This window comes from Aquarana catesbeiana, linkage group LG07 (genome assembly GCF_042186555.1).
Source record: "Aquarana catesbeiana isolate 2022-GZ linkage group LG07, ASM4218655v1, whole genome shotgun sequence".
NCBI classification, from domain to species: Eukaryota; Metazoa; Chordata; class Amphibia; order Anura; family Ranidae; genus Aquarana; species Aquarana catesbeiana.
In genome coordinates, this window is record NC_133330.1 from 70,020,916 (window position 1) to 70,039,279 (window position 18,364).

At 44.0% G+C, this 18,364-nt stretch overlaps 1 protein-coding gene across 3 annotated transcripts in view; it reads right to left on the reverse strand.

The window, feature by feature from the left end:
- The window catches only part of TMEM40 (transmembrane protein 40), an 82,159-nt gene that overhangs the window by 23,794 nt on the left and 40,001 nt on the right, over window positions 1-18,364 (reverse strand). For all 3 annotated transcript variants that reach the window (XM_073592310.1, XM_073592312.1, XM_073592311.1), the window contains 6 exons: window positions 18,048-18,152; window positions 12,882-12,968; window positions 11,867-11,938; window positions 10,496-10,558; window positions 2,423-2,494; window positions 733-807 (listed from right to left, as the gene is read on the reverse strand). In XM_073592310.1, the coding sequence (XP_073448411.1) occupies window positions 733-807; window positions 2,423-2,494; window positions 10,496-10,558; window positions 11,867-11,938; window positions 12,882-12,968; window positions 18,048-18,152 (474 nt within the window). The remainder of the gene's footprint in view (window positions 1-732; window positions 808-2,422; window positions 2,495-10,495; window positions 10,559-11,866; window positions 11,939-12,881; window positions 12,969-18,047; window positions 18,153-18,364) is intronic.

The following is an 18,364-nucleotide window of genomic DNA, read 5'->3' on the forward strand; positions in this document are numbered from 1 at the left end:
ACGGTTAATGCATGCAAAGGCCCTATTGTTTCTGACAATTGCAAGGTAAAATGAAAGCTGCTGCCTTGTCCCTCTATTTGGTGTTACATATGTACCTCTATAAAAATATATTTTTAAACTACCAAAACTGTTTTTTTTAAAAAAAGAGTATAAAGCAATGTAGTCGTTAAAGTGGAGGGCCACCCTGAAAAAAAAAAATTCACCAAAAATCCTAAAAAAATAAATAAAAAAAAAACATTTGGAAAAAAAAAACATTTAAACTTACCTAAACCCTTGTTGCTAGGCAGTCTTCCTAATCTGCCTCTTCCTATTCCGCGGCGCGTCCTGCTCCTCGGTGAGCGGCCCCGTTGTCTTTTGGGAACTGTGTGTGTTCCCAGAACACCACTGGGCCATTCACAGAGCGCCACGCTGCTCGCGCGTGCGCAGTAGGAAACTGGCAGTGAAGCCGCAAGGCTCCACTGCCTGTTTCCCTTTCCTAGGATGGCGGTGACGGGACCCGAGAGCCGAGGGACGGGTCAGCCTCGGGTGGCCGACATCGCGGGCACCCAGGACAGGTAAGTACTTATTTAAAGTCAGCAGCTACAGTGTTAGTAGCTGCTGACTTTTAATTTTTTTTTTCAGGGACGGAATCCCACTTTAAGTACTTGTCAGTTTTTAATCAAACCACTCTTTGCACGTTGATTCTTAATGACACACATAACTGGGGGTGTAGCAAGAATTATTGCCTCTTACCAAAACCAAAATAGAACATGATGGCTTCCAGAAATGCAAATGAAATTAGCCCAATTCCAGCAGAAACTGTCCAATCTAAAGAGAAAGGAAAATATGGAAATGTTTACATTTTCGACTTAAAGCGGGTCTATGGTCAAAATGTAAAATCATATATTCATTTCTACATTTTATTTCTATCTTTATCCTATTCTATCCTATTCCTATTAACCTGAATGATCCTAAAGTCTGTAACTTTACTTTGTGAAGATATATTCACTACTCGCTGCGAGTAGGCACTGCTGTGTCACAGAATTCACAGAGCCTGCCTTCTTAAAGTAGAACTATAGGCAAAAACTTTTTTTTAAAATTTTGGATAGAGCAAGGGAAGGTTATAACCCCTGTCATACTTTTTTTTTCGCCATCTGTGTCCCATTGGGGAGATTTCCCTTCAATTCCTGTCCCATAGCCAAATAGGAAGTGAAACTGCAAATTAAGGGAATTCCTTGGGGACCCCCAGGTCATTAGAATTAGTGTCCCCATTGGAAGATTTCCCCACTATTACTTTTCCGGGGACAACCCAAAAGTTGGGACTTTCTTTTACTTTCACTTTTAAATGATAATGGTAAACAGGACAAATAGAGAGGGTGAATCTCCCTAACGGGGACACAGACAGTAATCCCTCTCCACTCTATCCAAAACTGAAAAAAAATGTTTTGCCTTTAGTTACACTTTAACTACAAAGGTGCTGAGAAGAGTCGTCTCAGGAGGCAGAGTCAGTACAGGAATCACTACTTGCAGGCAGCAAGGTACCATGGGATATGTAGTCCTTAGGAATTGAAAGTAAACAGAAGAGGAGAAGCTGTACAGCATACAGGGAAACCAGGAAGTTATGGAAAGAGGTAGCCAGCAGAGAGGTCTCTTTTTAAGGCTCACACCCTCTACAAAGTGCAGACAACACAGAGGGTCTACAATCTACCATTGCCGCTGACAAATCCAGAGCAGAGAAACTGAGCCTGTTTAGCTTCACTGCTAATTATATGACTGCTCAAAAAAAGAGTAGGGAGTCAAAAAATGGCAGTTTCTGTCAGATGCATCTGAAAGAGTTATATGGGAAAATATACTATAAATTAGTCACAGAATAAAGTACAGTGATTTATAGCAACTGTATAATTTAAAAAAAAATGAGATCTGGCTGTTTGCTAAGTGGTTACAATGACATGAATTATTTAGGCCACTTACACACTGAGGAGCTTTTCAGGCGTTTTAGCGCTAAAAATAGCGTCTGTAAAGAGCCTCTCAAGCCACCCCAGTGTGAAAGCCCGAGTGCTTTCACACTGGGGAGGTGCGCTTGTGGGATGGGAAAAAAGTCCTGCAAGCAACATCTTTGGGGCGGTGCGGGGACGGTGTATACACCGCTCTCAAAACGCCCTGCCCATTGAAATGAATGGGCAGCGTTGCCGAAGTGTCTGCAAAGCGCTTTGGCAGCAGCGCTTTTAACCCCTTTGTAACCCCTTCTTTGGGGTTAAAAGTGCCCCGCTACCTGCACAGCACAGGTAAAGCGGCGCTAAAATGAGTGTCGCTTTACCGCAAGTGCAGGGTGGTCTTCAGTGTGAAAGTGGCCTTAATGTGACCTTATTGTCCAATGACCTTTTTTAAAAGCTGGTGGCCTATTGATAGTATAGAACAATATTCCTTTTTAGGATAATCTTACCTGAAAGGTTATGTTCAACCACCAAAACTGTTCCCAGGGCGAAACACAGAGTTATGAAATGAAAGAATACATCTAGGAGGAGGAGTAAAAAACAATGACTATACAAATAAAGTAAGACTGATATTAATCATACACCTATGAAAATACCCAGGAGCATTGAGGTTGATTGATAAAAACTTGGGGATTTGTTGGGCTTGTACAATACATGGGTAGAATATCAATGGATCCGTAGTGTTAATGTTAGAGTATTGGTGGTGTTACTTTTTTGGTACAATGAGGCTATTGGGATGAGGGTAGGGGTTGAGTTAGGCTACTTTCACACTGAGGCGCTTTACAGGCGCTATAGCGCTAAAAATAACGCCTATAAAGCGCCTCTCCTCTCACTCCAGTGTAAAATCCTGAGTGCTTTCACACTGGAGCGGGACCCTCAAAAAAAGTCCTGCAAGCAGCATTTTTGAGACGCTGTAGGAGCGGCTCTTTGCCGCAAAAACGTTGACAAAGCGCCACAAAAAATTTACCGCCCCAGTATGAAAGTACCCTTATGCCCTGTACACACGATTGGACATTGATCGGACATTCCAATAACAAAATCCATGGATTTTTTCCGACGGATGTTGGCTCAAACTTGTCTACACACGGTCACACAAAGTTGTCCGAAAATCCGATTGTTTTGAATGCGGTGACATAAAACACGTACGTTGGGACTATAAACGGGGCAGTAGCCAATAGCTTTCATCTCTTAATTTACTCTGAGCATGCGTGGCACTTTGTGCATCGGATTTGTGTACACACGATCGGAATTTAACCGATCGTATTTTGTTGTTGGAAAATTTTATAGCCTGCTCTCAAACTTTGTGTGTCGGAAATTCCGACTGAAAAAATCCGATGGAGCGCACACACGATCGGAATTTCCGACAACACAATCCGATTGCACTTTTTCCGTCGGAAAATCCGACCGTAAGTACAGAGCATTAGTGTTTGCATGGTTCACTTTCAGAGTTGGTAAATGGCAGGTAGACGTGCACTGCCGAAAAATTTGTTTTCGTTCCATTTGTTTGTTTTTTTTCCAGTTTTTTGTAAATTTGTAAATTGGTAAATTCGTAAATTCGAAAATCCGAAAATAAGAAAGAAAATCTGAAAATTCGAAAGAATAACTAACTAATAATAACTAACTATTAAATTATAGGTATTGGAATTACCTTTCAAATTTGGCTGTTAGTGAATGTAACAAATACAAATTTATCTGAAGTTACAAATTATCCAAAATAACGAATGCCGCATCTAAACAAATGGAACGGAACTAATTATTAATAAATAATAAAAATACTGTATTTATCAGCGTATAACACGCACTTTTTTCCCCTTAAAATTAGGGGAAAATCGTGGGTGCGTGTTATACGCCGATCCCCTGCCGATTGTGAGCCTTTTGGCGGCTTTCGGGCATTCTCGGCAGCTTTCGGCGGCTCTCGCAGTCCCGCGTGAGCCGGCGAAAGCCGAGAACGGGCGAAAGCCGCCGAGAGCCGCCGAGACACGCCGAGAATGGCCGAGAGCGGCTGAGAACCGCCGAGGGCAGCCAAGAAAGGCCAAGAGTGGCCGTAAGCCGCCGTGAGCGGCCAAGAGCCGCCGAGAGAGGCGGCGCCATTTTTAAACGGCAGTAGTCTGCAAATGACACAGGGGCAAGGCTGCAGATGGACACTGACAAGGCTACACTGACACTGACAAGGCTACAGATGGACACTGACAAGGCTACAGATGGACACTGACAAGGCTGCATTGAAGGGCATTTAAATGTAAGTTTTTTTCCTTAAACTTCCCTCCTAAAAGTTTTTTTCCTTAAAATTTCCTCCTAAACTTGGGGTGCGTGTTATACGCCGGCGCGTGTTATACGCCGATAAGTACGGTAATTCCAAAAACATAATTATTATTGTTATTTGTTATTATGAATTTGTTACATTGCATTTGTTTAGATACGGCATTCGTTATTTTGGATAATTCGTAACTTCGGATATATTCGTATTAGTTATGTTCACTAACAGTCAAATTTGAAAGGAAATTCAAATACCTATAATTTAATAGTTCGTAATAGTTAAGTTATTATAAGTTAGTTATTATTTCAGCTTTTCAAATTTTTCGGGTTTTCGGATTCTCGAATTTCGAATTTACGGATTTACACACTTTTGAATTTACTAATATTCAAATTTACGAGTATTCCAAAAAATCCGTTAAACAGGTTTTCGTTAATTCGGTTATTTCCAAATGAATGAATTTGTCAAAATTTGTTAAAAAATGAATTTGGGACGAAACTAATTGCACATGTGTAATGACAGGATTAGGGTGAAGTTTAGGCACTAGGATCATTGTTTGTCAAATTGAAGTGTTGGAGGAGGTTTGTTATGTTTGTTATGTTCATGGCTCAATTACAGGATTAGAATAGGTGTTAAGTAATAATAAAACCTTATTATTTTGTTCTGTATGTGTATTACAGTAACATCACATCTTTGGCATATGTGTAGAAGTGTAGAAGAGATGCTATCAGCTGCCATCCCTCCACATTTGGTTCCTGATAAAAGTCAATTTTGCAATAGTGGATTTTTTTTTTTAGAAAACCCTAACACTGAAATTTTTTAATTATATGCAACTTACTTTATAGCCTCTTTTAGTCTCATTATGTAAAACAGACTGCAATGCAGTGCTGTGTTTTGGCCTAGGCCAACAAGGCCCAGGGCTAGGGCGGCACTTTGCGGGGGGCGGCAAAAAAGCCGCCCCCCCCACCAAAACGGCACCCGCTCTCCTCCAGCACAGCAGGGCACATCAGGAGAGTACAGCTTAGGCGTGCAGTGGTGCAGTGGCGTCGCGGCTGCAGATGGGGCCAGAAAGCAGTGTAAGCAGGAGCCGTCAAGCCGCCCCCGTAAAGCCGTAATTCTCTCTCTCTGATTGGTCCTCTGCTGTGGCCAATCATGGGGAAGGAAACAGCGGGCAGGAAGCTGGGCGGAGGCACAGCAAAACCAATTAGAGCCGCTCTCTCTCTCTTCTCTCTTCGACTGACAGAAAGGGGAGGGGGGGGCGAGTGGGGGAGTTCTGTGCTGCTGTCAAGTTCTCTGGTAAATGGAGCAGCAGCACTGTGACAGGGAGAGGAGAGATGCGGGCTGTCTGTATATCTCCCCGCTCGCTCCCCTCCCCTTTCTGTGGGTCGAAGGGAGAAGAGAGAGAGTGCGGCTCTAATTGGTTTTACCATGCCGCCGCCCAGCTTCCTGACCGCTGTTTCCCTCCCCATGATTGGCCACAGCAGAGGGCCAATCAGAAGACTCCGGGGGCATCATGGGAAAAGTAGTCCCTGAAGAGTGGCGGACCCTGTGTGTTCACAGACATCATGCCACAGCCCCCAGCATGCATGCACTCTGCTGGGAGGTGTTACAGGAGGAGAAAAAGAGTACTGTGCTGGGGGAAGCCAGATAGGGAGCCACGCTGTACCCGCACCACCAGAGCCACGCTGTGCCGGCACCACCAGAGCCACGCTGTACCTGCACCACCAGAGCCACGCTGTACGCACACCACTAGAGCCACGCTGTACGCACACCACCAGAGCCACACTGTACCCGCACCACCAGAGCCACGCTGTACCCGCACCACCAGAGAGCAACGCTGTACCCGCACCACCAGAGAGTAACACTGTACCCGCACCACCAGAGCCACGCTGTACCCGCACCACCAGAGCCACACTGTACCTGCACCACCAGAGAGCCACGCTGTACACGCACCACCAGAGAGCCATGCTGTACACGCACCACCAGAGCCACGCTGTACCCGCACCACCAGAGAGCTACGCTGTACCCGCACCACCAGAGCCACGCTGTACCCGCACCACCAGAGCCACGCTGTATCCGCACCACCAGAGCCATGCTGTACACGCACCACCAGAGAGCCACACTGTACCCGCACCACCAAAGAGAGCCACGCTGTACCCGCACCACCAGAGCCACGCTGTACGCACACCACCAGAGCCACGCTGTACGCACACCACCAGAGCCACGCTGTACCCACACCACCAGAGCCACGCTGTACCCACACCACCAGAGCCACCCTGTACCCGCACCACCAGAGCCACGCTGTACCCGCACCACCAGAGCCACGCTGTACGCACACTACCACGAGTACCCGCACCACCAGAGCCACGCTGTACCCGCACCACCAGAGCCACGCTGTATCCGCACCACCAGAGCCATGCTGTACACGCACCACCAGAGAGCCACACTGTACCCGCACCACCAAAGAGAGCCACGCTGTACCCGCACCACCAGAGCCACGCTGTACGCACACCACCAGAGCCACGCTGTACGCACACCACCAGAGCCACGCTGTACCCGCACCACCAGAGCCACGCTGTACCCGCACCACCAGAGCCACGCTGTACCCGCACCACCAGAGCCATGCTGTACGCACACCACTAGAGCCACGCTGTACGCACACCACCAGAGCCACACTGTACCCGCACCACCAGAGCCACGCTTTACCCGCACCACCAGAGCCACGCTGTACCCACACCACCAGAGCCACGTTGTACCCGCACCACCAGAGAGCAACGCTGTACCCGCACCACCAGAGAATAACACTGTACCCGCACCACCAGAGCCACACTGTACCCACACCACCAGAGCCACACTGTACCTGCACCACCAGAGAGCCACGCTGTACACGCACCACCAGAGAGCCATGCTGTACATGCACCACCAGAGCCACGCTGTACCCGCACCACCAGAGAGCTACGCTGTACCCGCACCACCAGAGCCACGCTGTACCCGCACCACCAGAGCCATGCTGTACACGCACCACCAGAGAGCCACGCTGTACCCGCACCACCAAAGAGAGCCATGCTGTACCCGCACCACCAGAGGAGGAGAAAGATGAAGCCACTGCCAGGGTAGAGACATGCTACACTACTGACTAGAGTCGGCCTGGGCAACCCAGAGTGAGCGAACGTCCAGACGGAAGGATCACTCTTGCGGTTTCACCGGGTCTGGTAAGAGAGCCTGTTGGCCATTATCCATTACTGTTCGAAGGGACTGAGCCATTGGGAAGTGCCTAACCTGATATCCTCAAGGCCAACCCTAGTGACGCCACTGTCCCCGGAGCCCACAAGTTCCGGCACTGAGTTTCGGTAACTGGCCAGACAGGGATGCTCCAGCGTGGGCACCCAGGACATTTGCCACCTGGAGTCCCACAATCGGCGATGGGCTTTCCGTGGCAGCTGACACCTCTCTCCCCACTGTCAGCCACACACACTCCTCGGCTCCTCCTCCCTTCTCCTTCTCGGCTCCAATGTTCTAGTGTACACAGCCAGGAGGAGGAGCCACAGAGGAGGGACACGACTTCAGTGCAAGAGCCTCCCAAAGCACCCAACACATATCCCCTTACCCCCCAAATGAAAAGATGCCACATCCCTCACTGTCCTCCTCCCACGGCGTCCCTCTGTCCTCCCATGAAGATGACAGGGCGGATCTTAAAAAGGAAGGGGTGTGACCTTGACAGGAAGGGGTGGGTCATAGTTAAATTAGGGGGTGCGCGAGCTTAGTCAGGCCTAGGGCAGCACAAAACCTAAATACACCACTGCTGCAATGAGGTTGTGGTCAGAAGATCCATTGTGCAGGAGCAGCATCATCAATAAGCTATCTGGTTAGGCAAAATACCCTGTGCAAATAGTTTACTATTGACAATGCCCCTGCACAAGCAAACTCAGCCTCAGCACCATCAGCCTCATTTAGCAAAACTGTGTTCGGTAGTCACAGTCAGACCCTGGTTATATAGTGGTCATGGTGGAAATCATGGTGAAAACAGGAAAGCCTGGAAACAGAAAAATTGGACACACTCAGAAGTTTTGGGTTCTTCAAAATTTTCCTGCACTTATAATGCATTTAATAAGTGGAACCAATGCCCAAAGAGAGCAATAGTAATTTGAATTGAACCTGACATGAGCTTTTAAATAACAATATTAGGACTGGTAAATGATCTCTTTAAAGGTTGGGGGCATGACCCGAGGAATAGCATTGACTGAGGCTTTCATATGTATACATCCACACTAGGATCGGCTAAGGTGAGCGGCATTTTATGTCTAAATGTTCAAAACTCTCTAAATTTCTTTTACTAAAAATATCCAGAACTAACCAGAAGCATTGAAAAAGTGCTAAAGCTCATTTCAGGGGAAAACAACCTCCCACCCCCCTCACACTGCAGGGGTGCAATGCTTGTTTATGTTATAAAGTACAAGAAAAAACACTTTTACTTAACTCCCCCCTGGCTCCAACAACAGGTGGCACTCAACACTTCTTCCTTACCCTTTGGTCTGTCCCTCTGTGTCCTCAAGTCAGTGCAGGGCTGTTGGTCCTGCAATGTACTTGATGACATCACAGTGTCTGAGCGTCAGGGAGAAAAGTCTGAAGGACCCAGTGTTATGCCCCGTACACACGGTCGGATTTTCCGACGGAAAATGTGTGATAGGACCTTGTTGTCGGAAATTCCGACCGTGTGTAGGCTCCATCACACATTTTCCATCGGATTTTCCGACACACAAAGTTTGAGAGCAGGATATAAAATTTTTCTGACAACAAATTCCGATCGTGTGTACACAAATCCGACGGACAAAGTGCCACGCATGCTCAGAATAAATAAAGAGATGAAAGCTATTGGCCACTGCCCCGTTTATAGTCCCGACGTACGTGTTTTACGACACCGCGTTTAGAACGATCGGATTTTCCGACAACTTTGTGTGACCGTGTGTATGCAAGACAAGTTTGAGCCAACATCTGTCGGAAAAAATCCTAGGATTTTGTTGTCAGAATGTCCGAACAAAGTCCGACCGTGTGTACGGGGCATTACAGTGTGGAGGGAGTCTGCAAGAGCGGGGGTTAGGGATTAGCCTCACTGCAAGGGAGTCTTTGTTTTGTTGTACCCAGATATCAGCTTTAAGGTTTTTACAACAAAGCTATGCTACTGAATTATTTGCTTACGTCCTTTTTTTTTTTTTACTTGTGACTGAACGAAAATTGATCTAATGGCTTTATGAGTAGAATTTGCAGACTGCCATGGTTGATCTACTGTATCCTTCTGAAAATGCTAAATTCTGATAACATATTTGGATCATATATTAAAGTAGGAGTAAACTCCCTTGGTTGATTTTTACCTATAGGTAAGCCTACAATAAGGCTTACCTATAGATACAGTAAATATCTCTTAAACGTACATGCGCGGGACTGACGTCATCGTGACTTGGCCATTCCTTCCACCAAAGCCTGCCCACCCAGATGGAAGTGAAGATGGAAGCGCCTACAGCGGTGACAGCGTGCCGCATGAGGGCTTCGTTTCCAGGTACCGTATTTTTCGCTCCATAAGGCACACCTGACCATAAGACGCACCTAGGTTTTAGAGGAGGAAAACAAGAAAACAAATATTCTGAACCAAATGATGTACTAAAATATTTACCAGTGCCCATGAAATGCAGCCTGACCAGTGCCAATGAAATGCAGCCTGACCTCTGCCAATAAAATTCAGCCTGACCTGTGCCCATGAAATGCAGCCTGACCTGTGCCCATGAAATGCAGCCTGATCAGTGCCATGAAATGCAGCTTTACCTGTGCCACCTCCACCTCCCACAGACTGACATTCCTGTATGCATCTGCCTGTCACTGCTGGCCCGGTATTGTAACATGGCAGCTGCGACGGGGGTGGGGGCCTGGTCAGTATTCGCTTCATAAGAAGCAGAGACATTTTCCCCCATTTTTTTGGGGGGGGGTGTGTCTTATGGAGCGAAAAATATGGTAAGTCTGTCTTAGTGTGCTAGTATGTGGTGCATACTAGCACATTATAACTTAAACTGCCCAGGAGCCAATTTTTTTTTATATTGCTGTGGTTTACTACCGCTTTAAATCTCCAGCACCATCTAAAGTCTGTGACCAAGTGAAAGTGAAAGTAATTTTTTTCAAAGACATTTACAAAAACCAGACATCCACTAGAATCAAATTTACTTTATCCCACAATTGTCTGATATTACATAAATGTATGCTTTAAATATAAACAACATACCATTTTTACTTATTCTCCATTGTCCTCCATTTGTTTTTAAATGTTGCGCCTCAGTTGTAATTACTAAAAACAATAATATATGTTAAAAGAAACATAATTATAATATGGGAACGCTTCTCCAGGGGGGTTTTAGGCAGCAAGGTAAGTAAATCAAGTAAGTAATATATGTAGAAACATATTTTATTGAAATATGCATAAGATAATACCATGGCAGTTAAAATATGAGCTCTGGTAGGAGAATAAAGGCCATTCCAAATACATAAAATGCAAACAGCGAATTATACATGGCATTGCATATCAGAATGTCAGTTGTATAAAAGGCTAACGTGTTTCGACCCGTGTAATTGGGGTCTTCTTCAGAGAATTAATTTGCTGCAAAAGACATTACATGTACACATGTCAAATTTTAACAGGTGATTCATAAATCATAATATATAATATATATGAAATATAAATGTAACATATATTTACCCGGCCGAAGGTGTATTCTGAGTAACCCTCCTAACCAGAAATCCCTTAAAAACCCTAAAAAAAAATGATCCTGCGCGCTCCCCGGCCAGATGGTACCCCAAAAGAAGATGGCACTCCAAGTGAGCACGGTTTACAAGATGTCACATGTACTACTTGGGGTGTGCTGCACCATTACCTCTCCCCATATGTGTCTTTCCCATGCTAGAAACATAATTATAAGGTATTGGGTACAATTAGATAATCTATGTTACCAAAATAAAAAGTCTGACTTAAAGTTTGATAATTAGTACCTGAAAAACTCTCAGGGTTTGGTCTGTTATGTGAGTCACCCAGTGGTGTGTAGCAGTACCCCTTAAAATCCTAAGACATGCATCTCGCATGTCCAGAGCAAGAATACCAATGGGAATTTCCTATAAAATCGGCTGACAACAACCTAGAGGATGTTAGAGCAAGGTCTGCTCCTGGCTGTTGAATATCACATCAGTTTTCCAAAAGAGAAGTAGCACCCTTATTGGTTAAACAACATAATTTTATCATGGTATCATAAATTAAAGCCAAACTCCAAATGAAAGGGATCTCAATTGGTTATCTCAATCTCCATCCCCCAGTCAGAATATAAGTTGGAGTTGGAGTTGATGCTCCTGGACCATGGGCACCAGAAATGTAAGGTAAGGGCTCCTTTACTTGTTCACAGGGACAGAGGAACTAATCAGATAACAACAGATATTTGTGAGTATTGAAAAATTCCCTCAGCTAAGCAAAATTTTGTTTCAGGCACACCAAATCACTTCTGGAAGGATATTAAGAAAGTCAAATCAAAAGTTAAAATGATATAAGATTTCAGAACTTTAAGTAAAAAGGTGATGCAATGGTTGCAAATAGAAGTCCAATAAATATCACCTGTATCATAGGGAGGGGGCTGGTCATCTTCATCTTTATTATCTCTATATGTCTGTTTCCACCTGTCGTTTTCTGTTAAAACAACACATCTAGGTTTACAGAGAGAACATTACTAGTCACCGCAAAAAACAGGGAGAAAGACCCACAACCAGTATTCCATAGCAACCAGTCTTTAAACATTATTGGTTGCTATAGATTAGCCTATCACAAATCTTTTTAAATCTTTAAATAAAGGAGGCATAGGGGTTTGATTTACTAAAAATGGAGAGTGCAAAATCTGGCACAGCTGTGCATGGTAGCCAATCAGCTTCTAACTTCAGCTTGCTCAGTTAAAGTGGTTCTAAAGTCAGAAGTTTTTTTTAATCTTAATTCATTCAATGCATTAAGATAAAAAAAACCTTCTGTGTGCGGTAGCCCCCCTAATACTTACCTAAGTCCATCTCGTTCCAGCGATGTTGCACAAGAGTCTCGAATGTCCGGGACTCTCCCTCCTTATTGGCTGAGCCAGCAGTGGGGTGCCATTGGCTTCCACTGCTGTCAATCAGTCAGTGAGACAATGAGGAGAGAAAGGGTGGGGCCCAGCCGTGGCTTCGTGTCTGAATGGACACACAGAGCAGCGGCTCGGCTCAAATGTCCCCCATAGCAAGCTGCTTGCTGTGGGGGCACTCAGCAGAAGGGAGGGCCAGGACAGCCCACGAGGGACCTTAGAAGAGGAGGATCTGGGCTGCTCTGTGCAAAACCACTGCACAGAGCAGGTAAGTATGAGATGTTTGTTATTTTTAAACCCCAAAAAATTTGACTTTAGTATCACTTTAAGCATTGACAAAAAAAAAAAATGGAAGTTGATTGGTGTCTATGCAGGGCTTCACCAGATTTTGCACTCTCAAGTTTCTTTAAATCAACCCCATAGTGTGCAAAATAGCAGGAACATGAAAAATAATAATTGCGATATGTAATGAGCATATAATGAATTAACAAAATAATGCTACATAATTATTTTGTTACAAATGTATACCTTTAGCATCCGCTGAAATGTCTGTGTCCTCATTATTTCTACTTATATGCGGTCTTGCTGCTAAAGGAGGAATTGGTTTAGAGATACCTGGAATAAAAGAATGCTGCATAAATGACTGTTCCTACAATGACTAAATTGTACACTAGGTGGCACCATCACATATGAGACTACCAGGAAACGGGTGTATGTGTAACAAGTTAACAAAGTACTATTGACTAAAAATAAATAATTATTACTCAGGACCTAAAACTACTCAAAAAAAAATATCTAAAGATATGGTGAAGCTAAATTTGAGATGGATGCCAAAAAACAATGCATAAATGTAATTACAAAAGATATAAAAGGTCGTACAGCACCTGTCACCTTAAAATTAACATATTATATCCCAAAAATGTAATTCTTAATGCACAGAATTAAGCAAAACATTCCATACAAAATTACTCAGTTGAATTAATTAAAACTGACCTCTGATATCAATGGAATAGGCTTTTGTGGTTTTAATTGGTACCTGTTTAAAACACAGGCAAACCAGAACTATGGAAATTAACCCTGAGAGGGAACTGTGAATGGTTACAGATGTTTAAAAATAAAAAAAACTGCCCTTTCCCTTATAATAGACAACTAAAGCACCACTCTTAAATGGCATATACAACATACACTCACCGGCCACTCTATTAGGTACACCTTGCTAGTACCGGGTTGGACCCCCTTTTGCCTTAATTCTTTGTGGCATAGATTCAACAAGGTGTTGGAACATTCCTCAGAGATTTTGGTCCATAGTGACATGATAGCATCACGCAGTTGCTGCAGATTTGTCCGCTGCGCATCCATGTTGCGAAACTCCCGTTCCACCACATGGACGTGGAAAGGTGCTCTATTGGATTGAGATCTGGTGACTGTGGAGGCCATTGGAGTACAGGGACCTCATTGTCATGTTCAAGAACCCAGTGGTGAGATGATTTGAGCTTTATGTCATGGTTCATTATCCTGCTGGAAGTAGCCATCAGAAGATGGGTACACTGCAGTCATAAAGGGATGGACATGGTCAGCAACAATACTCAGGTAGGCATTTAAACGATGCTCAATTGGTACTAAGGGGCCCAAAGTGTGCCAAGAAAATATCCACCACACCATTACACCACCGTCACCAACCTGAACCATTGATACAAGGCAGGATGGATCCATGTTTTCATGTTGTTTACACCAAATTTTGACCCCACCATCTGAATGTTGCAGCTGAAATCGAGACTCATCAGACCAGGCAATGTTTTTCCAATAATCTATTGTCCAATTTTAGTGAGCCTGTACGAATTGTAGCCTCAGTTTTCTGTTCTTAGCTGACAGGAGTGGCCCCTCGGTGTGTTATGCATTCAGAGGTGTTATTCTGCATACCTTGGTTGTAACGAGTGGTTATTTGCGTTACTGTTGCCTTTCTATCATCTCTTACCAATCTGCTCATTCTCCTCTAACCTCTGACATCAAAAAGGCATTTTCATCCACACAACTGCCGCTCACTGGATATTTTCTCTTTTTCGGACCATGCTCTGTAAACCCTAGAGATGGTTGTGTGTGAAAATCCCAGTAGATCAGCAGTTTTTTTAATACTCAGACCAGCCCATCTGGCACCATCAGCCATGTCACGTTCAAACTCTTTTAAATTCCCTTTCTTCCCCATTCTGATGATCGGTTTGAACTTCAGCAAGTCATCTTCACCACATCAAGATGCCTAAATGCATTGAGTTGCTTCCATGTGATCGGCTGATTAGCAATTTGTGCTACTAAGCAATTGAAAAGGTGTACCTAATAAAGTGCCCAGTGAGTGTAAATACAAGATAGCAAGTGGTGCTTAATGACAGTAATTTCCCCATATATACCATATCTGTAAACCACAGTGGGGTTAAAAATTGGTTAAACCTTCATTAACCGTTTCCGGATCACCCCATGTACATGTACTGCAGCAGGGCTGCTCTTCAGCGTGAAATCATGTACCTGTACATCATTTCGATTTCTTGGTCTGGGGCGCGCATGCCTGCCGCCGGCGACCCACTTCTGCTGTGATTGGACACAGCGGGAGCCAATCAGAGAGTCCCGACTCGAGACCCGAGAGAGGCAGAAGAGCGGCCTTCCTATGTAAACAAGGCAGATCGCCATTCTGTCGGAGGGGAAGATGCAGAGCTTGTGTTTCTGCTAAGCAGGAACACGGATCTCTGTCTTCCCCCAGTCAAAGCACCCTCCACACAGTTAGCAAGCACTCCCAGGGAACGCATTTAACCCTTTGCTCGCCCCTGATGTTAACCCCTTCCCTGCCAGTGTCATTAGTACATTGACAGTGCACTTTTTTTAAGCACTGATCACTGTATTAGTGTCACTGGTCCCCAAAAAGTATCACTTAGTGTCAGATTTGTCTGCCACAATGTCGCAGTCTCGCTAAAAATCGTTGATCGCCGCCATTACTAGTAAAAAAAATAAAAATAATAATTCCATAAATATATCCTATAGTTTGTAGGCGCTATAACTTTTGTGTAAACTAATTATTGTACGCTTATTGGAATTTTTTTTTACCAAAAACATATAGCAGAATATATATTAGCCTAAATTGATGAACAAATTAGATTTTTTACACTTTTTCATTGGATATGTTTTACAGCAAAAAGTAAAAAATATTGTTTTTTTCAAAATTGACAGTCTATTTTTGTTTATAGCGCAAAAAAATGAAAACCACAGTGGTGATCAAATACCACCAAAAGAAAGCTCAACTTGTGGAAAAAAGGACATAAATTTATGTGGGTACAGCGTTGCATGAACGCGCAATTGACAGTTAAAATAACCCAGTGCCGTGTCACAAAAAATGGCCTTCCCGAGCTGAAGTGGTTAAACCTTCAGTGTGTCCTTCATGTTGCACCATATAGTGAGCAGAACCTCCACCAACTATTAAAATGAGCAGATTACCAGACAATATGACCTCCAAATCATGGGAGACCAGCCTATGTTATCCATGTTATGTTAACCAGAAACTTGATCAGACTGGCTCTATATACTGGATTCACTCTCTTCATCCATATGCCCATCAGAGTAAAATCATGCAGCTGCCCCTCCTCCATATCAGCTTCTCTGTTTTTAGATGGTGCCACCCTCTGACAGCAGAATGGAGAGCAGGGGCACCTGATGGGAAAACAGATGGAGGGAATACATTCTGCAGAGCAGCTTTTATCAACCATGGGTCCATGGAATCCTAGGGTTCCTCCAGAGATTACTAGAGTTTCCTTGAGCAATTTGTGCCTCTCCGATAAGTAACCACTGATAACAAAGATTCTTTCAACTATCTGTAAGAGGGGGATTCTTCCCATTGACCACCAATGTAAGGCGCATTCTTCTGAATGATCACTAATGTAAGGATAATCTTTCCCACTGACCATCACACTGATGTACAGTAAGCTGTAGATTTAGTAATTATTAGCAGGGGTTCCCCGAAACCAAAAAGTTATTTCAAGGATTCCTCCAAGTTAAAAAGGTTGAGAAAGGCTGCTGTATAGGGCCGATCTAATCATGTTTTTAGATAAATCTAACATAATCTCAGTCTGACCTTCTATGTGTAGCAGGGAGCTGGATATATACATATTCCTGCAATCAGAAGACACTCTGTAACATTGCTGCAGTGTGTTTCCCTCTAGTGGCAACAAAGACTGTGTCATCACATCCTGCCAACAGAGTGATTAAGACCAGGAAGCAAAGCATATGGGGAATTATAGTCCCAGGGCTCAAGTAACACATTCTACTGAACTGCTGGGGAACTACATCTACCAACCGGCTGACAGAAAAAGAACAGACTGCTGAGAGAGACTATAAGAGGGATGGATTGAGCCTGGCGTGCTCTCTTGGGACCGGCGTGGATCTGCATGCAGGGAATCTGTATAGTAGGAGCTGCAGCTTTTTCATCCAAAGTCTTATTGTCTGCAAATAAACATCAAAGAGCTAGCTGAAGAACAACCGGATTGCCACACAGGACTTTACCTCCCTCGACACTTTAGGGATTAGTCTTTTACTGAAGCTCATAGAGCTATAAAACACCAAGAACGCTCTGAAAGAGCAGATTTAATTACATTACAGTTCTCTTTGCTAAAAGTTGTACTTGTTTATTTACTGTTCTGCCTTTATGTGTGAAGGAGCAGTAGAGAGGGGTCTGACACTCATAGGAGCCATTCCTCTGCTCTCCTGTAGCCTGTTCACATAGGCATTAGATGTGCTTGGTTGAGCACAGAGATTATAGTTCTTACTGATAAAATGTTCAATATTTGATATGTAATTGCCTTTTGGTTATTAATTACGTTCCTATTACAATACCATTCTAAACTGTAACAGTTCATGTTGCTCACCTTTGGATGCTTTTGTCTTATCAGTAAACATACCTTTTGGTTTACCACAGTTGTGTTTCTTCTCTACTGCTGTGTTTTGCACTAATACTGCATATTAGGTGTGCCAGAGGGGTTGGGACTGTTTTTGGGGTTGAGAGGCAGAGTATGGAACCAAATATACTTAAGCGGCTCCCTCGGCGGGTAGCGCTACATATGATTTAGAAGTCATACTGTCTGGTTAGCTGCTCAGTTCAACATTTGGTGGAGGTGCTGCTCAATATGGTGCAATGTGAAAGACACACTAAAGATTTAACCAGTTTTGAACTCCATTGTGGTGTACAGATACTATATAATGACAGACTGTCCCTAGTGCACCTTACTTCTTGGTCTCTACTGCTGTGTTTTGCACTAATACTGCATATTAGGTGTGCCAGAGGGGTTGGGACTGTTTTTGGGGTTGAGAGGCAGAGTATGGAACCAAATATACTTAAGCGGCTCCCTCGGCAGGTAGCGCTACATATGATTTAGAAGTCATACTGTCTGGTTAGCTGCTCAGTTCAACATTTGGTGGAGGTGCTGCTCAATATGGTGCAATGTGTTTTGCACTAATACTGCATATTAGGTGTGCACAATGAACTCCATTGTGGTGTACAGATACTATATAATGACAGACTGTCCCTAGTGCACCTTACTTCTTGGTTACAGATAAAGAAAAAAAGCAGCATCAGATTCTATGGTAAAGTCATTGTGAAACATGGCAAATAGGCAAACCAAAAAGATCAACAGTAGAATTTTAGACAGTCATTCAGCTTACCTTGAGAACGAAGTTTTGTAAAAGTTTGTGATATTTCAGCTACTTTTTTTTCTAATGAAGTTAGGAATTTTTCTCTCAGCTTCGAAATCAGTGCCATCTTCTTATCTACCATGAAGAATTACAACCCATTTATGAATATGTCAGCAAGATGGTTATACTTCTTAAAGAGCTAATGTCAGAACTGCACAAGCATCACAGTTTATTCAACAGAGCTGTGAAAAAATCAACAAGGCTGTAGAAGATGCAATAATCCTTAGGCCCCTTTCACACTGGAGCGGTTTTCAGGCGGTATTGCGCTAAAAATACTGCCTGAAAAC